The 5,735-nt window shown below is 36.3% G+C and overlaps 1 protein-coding gene across 1 annotated transcript; it reads right to left on the bottom strand.

The window, feature by feature from the left end:
• Positions 1–1,323: 1,323 nt before the first annotated feature.
• On the bottom strand, positions 1,324–2,315 carry LOC102970606 (olfactory receptor 10A5). The gene has a single exon (XM_007083166.2). It carries the CDS (start codon positions 2,275–2,277, stop codon positions 1,324–1,326), a length of 954 nt encoding a protein of 317 aa, XP_007083228.2. The 5' UTR covers positions 2,278–2,315.
• Between the last annotated feature and the right edge of the window lie 3,420 nt (positions 2,316–5,735).

Raw genomic sequence — 5,735 nt, 5'->3', positions numbered from 1 at the left:
CTGAAACTAATATAACACTATATGTTAACTAACTGGAATTAAAACAAAAACTTTAGGGGCGCCTGGGTGGCGCAGTCGGTTAAGCGTCCGACTTCAGCCAGGTCACGATCTCGCGGTCTGTGAGTTCGAGCCCCACGTCAGGCTCTGGCCTGATGGCTCGGAGCCTGGAGCCTGTTTCCGATTCTGTGTCTCCCTCTCTCTCTGCCCCTCCCCCGTTCATGCTCTGTCTCTCTCTGTCCCAAAAATAAATAAAAAACGTTGAAAAAAAAATTAAAAAAAAAAAATGTGTCTGTCTTAATGACTCTCACAAAATCTCTAAAAAAAAAAAAAAAAAAAAAACAAAAACTTTAAAAAAGCATGGTGGGATCAGATTATTCTGTTATCAAATTGGATGATAAATCATTGTGTTTATTATGTAATGATACTCTATGTTAAAGAATACAGTATACATAGACATCTCTAGATTAAATACTTATTGAAATTATTACCCACTGACAGAAAGAATCTCTAGATTAAATATTTATTGAAATTATTTACAACTCACAGAAAGTAACAGACAGATCTGAAAACTGTAAATGGAGTATTTAAAGTAGAATTTCTTCATAAAAATATAAAATGACAATGAGGCTGAAAGTAATTTAAGTTTCCAAAGGCTTATTTGTTAGCCAAACAAGGAAAACGTTTGCTGATGATGAGTTGGTAATATTGAGTATCATTTTTTGTAATGTAATATTACCTGGGAAAAATAGCCTGAGGAATGAATTGAGTAAGGCCCGTGGGATTATAAAGGAATATGCATGGAGAGTACTGTTCCACTTCCTCTATCCACATGAAACACCAACTAACTTAAGAGCCAGTACTGCCTCAGAAGCATACAAAATGAAATGAATAAATTATATAAACCTGGATTATAGGCTTTTTTCCAATGGAATGAAGTTAGACTTGTCCAAAACAAGATAAAGTGCCAAGATGACTTTGTGTCTCCCAAGTTCATACTACAAGCAGTTTCATATTGTCTCCCATGTTTGTCACATTGGCACACATTAACAAAGTCAATACCAGGAATAGGTTAGTCATAGAAGTGTCAAAGTGCCGCTGTACCAATAAGAAAAATAACGTAAACCTACAATGAACAGAGGAGTTTTCCAGGAGGTAGAAACAGGGCCAACCTACTTCTCTGCTCTTTTCCCTCTTCTGAGCTTCCCAATAGTCATTTCAGCAGCTGGGTTTCATCCCAACAGAGATGGCAAGGGAGACAGAGGAATCCCAAATATGAAACTGATTGCTCCACATTGAGTACACTTTACTCTCATTTCTTAATGTCTATGGGATGCAAATTCTAAGGCCGAAAGCCTTGTGGAAGGTCCGGCCAAGGGCATTCTTCACCTCATTATTTCTTAGGCTATAGATGATGGGGTTCAACATGGGAGTCACAACAGTGTAGGACAATGACAGCAGCTTTTTGCTCTCAGGTGAATTATTGGATTTAGGCCGGAAGTAGGTGAGGCTTAATGACACATAGAAAAGGGAGACAACAAGGAGGTGGGAGGAGCAGGTAGAGAAGGCTTTATGCTTCCCTTTAGCTGATGGAATCTTAAGGATGGCAGCAGCAATGCGAATGTAGGAACACAGGATCAGCAAGCAGGGTATCATGACGACCAGCACAGTTCCAACAATCGCATAGATCTCAAACATTGCTGTGTCTGCACACACCAGTCTCAGCACAGGTGGGCTGTCACAGAAGAAGTGGTTCACCTTGTTGGTGCCACAGAATGGAAAGCTGAAGAGCCAAGTGGTCTGCACAGTAGCTATGGGAAAGCCTGGAAACCAGGATGCAACAGACAATTTGGCACGTGTCCTCTGGTTCATGATGACTGGGTAGTGCAAGGGATTGCAGATGGCTACATAGCGGTCATATGCCATGGTGGCCAGGAGGACGCATTCAGCAACTCCAAAGAAGAAGAAGAAATACATCTGCATGGCACAGCCAAGGAAGGAGATGGTTGTGTCCCAGGCAAGCAGGGTCCCCAGCATCTTGGGCACGATGACTAGGTTGAAGCCAATCTCCAAGAGGGACAAGTTCCTGAGAAAGAAGTACATGGGGCTGTGCAGCATGGGGTCAGTCAAGGTAACAAGAATGATGAGGCTGTTTCCCAATAGTGTGACCAGGTAGATGATTAGAAATATCAGGAAGAGTAGTGACTGTATTTCAGTAGGTAGGGAAGAGAAGCTCATGAGGATAAACTCCCCAACCCTTGTCCAGTTTCCTTCAGCCATCAATACAGAAATGAATCTCCAGCTTCAGTCATGGAGAGAGATTCTTGATTGGAGGAATCAGAATCTTGGTTTGTTTATCAGACTCCTTTTTAGTGTCAGGAAAAGAGGCTGGGTCAGTATCTCAGTTGGAAAAGAAAGGGCCTTGAGCTGTCTAAGAATAAAACACAAGGAAGAATGGAGCCTGAGCTCTGGAAAGAGTTCATCATTTCCTATTGTTACTCTTTTATGGTGTATTTTCTGCTTTTTTACCATATTTTCTAAAACAAATCATATCGTATTTACCCATACCCATTTACTGTTACACACTTAATACCTTTGAGATGGTGTTAAGAGATATTTGCTCTCCCATGTTTATTGTGACATCAGTCACCATACCTAAGACATGGAAACAATCTAAATGTCCGTCAGTGGATGAAAGGATAAAGAAAATGTCACACACACATGCATACACACACACATGCACACACACACACACACAGGAATATTATTCAGTCATTAAAAAAACAACCTGCCATTTGCAACAAACAGCATGGATGAAACTTGAGGGCATTATGCTAAATAAAATAAGTCAGACAGGGAAAGACAAATGACGTATGATCTCACTTATGTGTGGAATCTAAAAGAACCAAACTCGTAGAAACAGATGGAGGGATATTGGTTAAAGGGTACAAATTTCCAGTTATAGGATAAATAAGGGGATATAATGTACAGTGGTGGTGGTGACTATAGTTAACAATATTGTACTATATACAATACTTGCAAGAGCAGATTTTTAAAAATTTTTAATGTTTATTTATTATTGAGAGACAGTCAGACAGACAAAGTGCGAGCAGGAGAGGAGCAGAGAAAGAGGGAGACAAAGAATCCGAAGCAGGCTCCAAGCTCTGAGCTGACAGCGCAGAGCCTGACACGGGGCTGGAACCCACAAGCCATGAGATCATGACCTGAGGCAAAGTTGGACGCTTAACTGACTGAGCCACCCAAGTGACCCAGATTTTAAATGTTTTTAAATGCATACATACACACAAGGTAATTATGTGAGGTTTTGGATATGTGAACTAACCATAATGTGGTAACCATTTCACAATACATTCATGCATCAAATCATCATACTGTATACCTTACACAATGTTAAATATCAATTATATCTCAATAAAGCCAGAAATAAAGGAATTTGGAAGAACAACGTATTTCTGCTGACAAGAAACATGACAAGACACAGTACATTCAGGTTAAAAAAATTTTGTAGGGGAGAATTAAGACTTATTATTATACCATAAAAATAATTAAAATAAATCAACTTGGTTTTCAAATCATCTAGAAAGCAAAATAGACACAGAAAGGAGGAAATAAAATTAAAAGCAGAAATTAATTTAAACATTGTAAAATTGGTAAATTATATCTAAGTTTATCCTTTGAAAAGTTAAAAATGGAGATAAATTGCTGGAAAATCTAATAAAGAAATAGAGAAAACAAAAATATGCAATAGTAGGAATAAGAAATGGAAAATAACCTTAGAAGTAGAATAAAAAATTTTAAATTATAAGAGAATAAAATTATATTAATGTATAATTTTAAAATGAAATTGATGGTTTTCTACTAATAGGTAAGGTTCACTTTGATTTAAAAAATGACAAGGGATTCCTGGGTGGCTCAGTTAATTGAGCATCTCAATTTTGGCTCAGGTCATGGTCTTGCAATTTTGTGAGATCAAGCCCTGTGTCAGGCTGTGCACTAACAGCATGAAACCTGCTTAGGATTCTCTCTCTCTCCCTCTCTCTCTGCCCTTCCCCAACACGCACTCTGTCTCTCTCTCAAAAAAAGTAAATAAAGATTAAAAACTTTTAATGATAAAATATGAGTGGGTTAGAGTAATTTTATCAAAATTTACCAAAAAGGCCATGAGCTGGGATAGTTTAATGGATGTAATTCAGTCCTTCAAGAAGAGATAAATCTTGTGATTCAGAACAAAGAAAAAGATGCAGTGTTTCCCAATTAACATTATGACAATTACATATACCTGTTTTCAGAAGTTGAAAATATAATACACCAAAAAGTCCGAAGATCAATCTTATTTGGTAATACCAGTGCAAAAATATCAAGTAAACTGAGACCTTTGTTAATCTAAAATTATCTGTAATGCCAGTAGGATTTATTCTAGAAATGCAAAATGCAAATATGGTTTGCAATTTTAAAATAATCAAACATAATTAATCCCATCAAAAATTCAATTGAGAAAAATATGTTAATATCAGTAGATCCCAAAAATGCTTGATGAATTCAACATTTACCTCTTAAGGGAAAAAAAGTGCAATCTAGCAAATTTTACTAACTCATAAATAGAAGAATACTTTCTCAATGCAATCTGAATATTTATATAAACAATAGCCAATTCTGAGCTTCAGACTATAATATTAGAGAGATGGTTCTAGACATCTGCTGTACAATGTTGTGCTTATAGCCAACAATACTGTATTGCATAATAAAAAATTAAAGAAATATATCTCATCTTAAGTGTTCTTATGACAATAAAAATTTTTTTAAAATATTGAGAAAAAAATGTAGGCAAAGGATATAATCATACATTTGAAATCAGAATGGCTATAAAACATAGATAAAATATAAGAAGTTACTGGCAAGTAGATGGAAATTAAAAACAAGATTTTTAGGAGCACCTAGGTGGCTCAGTTGGTTAGGTGTCCAACTCTTAATTTTGGCTCAGGTCATGATCTCACAGTCCATGAGATTGAGTCCTACATGGAGCCTGCTTGGGATTCTCTCTCTCCTTCTTTCTGCCCCCTACCCTTCTTGCACTCTCTCTCTCCTCAAAAATAAACATTTAAAACAAAATTTTTAGTCAGACTGAGAAAGACAAATGCCATATGATTCCACTCATAAATGGAATCTTAAAAAATGAATAAATATGAAGCAGAATCAGAACTATAAATATAGGGAAAAAACTGATGGTTTCAGAGGAAGTGGGGAAGAGGAGTTGGGCAAAATGGGTGAAGGGGAGAGAGAGATAGACGCCTCCAGTTATGGAGTGAGTAAGTCATGGGAATAAAGAGCAGAGCATGAGGAATGCAGCTAATGATACTGTAACAGTGATGTAATGGGACAGATGGTAGCTACATTTGTGATGAACATAGCATAATTTATAAACTTGTGAAATCACCAAGTTGTACACCTGAAACTAATGTAACTAATGTAAATATCCATACATAGAAAAATTGTAGTTGTATTCACTTAAATGTCAAAATCTTCGTGTTGTTAATATAAGTGTCTTAAATTTCTTCTTTATATTTCGTATATTCTACATTATTCATCTTAATGATGAATAATTATTTATATTGAGATAAACACATATTATTAAGAATACAATACTTTTGTAACTAAAAACAACTCTCTCTTTAGGTTTCTTTTGTTTTTTTTTTTTTAAGTAAACTCTATGCCCAACA

The sequence above is a fragment of the Panthera tigris genome, chromosome D1, assembly GCF_018350195.1.
Source record: "Panthera tigris isolate Pti1 chromosome D1, P.tigris_Pti1_mat1.1, whole genome shotgun sequence".
Taxonomy (NCBI): Eukaryota; Metazoa; Chordata; class Mammalia; order Carnivora; family Felidae; genus Panthera; species Panthera tigris.
The sequence above is the reverse complement of the archived record's forward strand: the minus strand, read 5'-3'. Positions and strand labels throughout refer to the sequence as shown.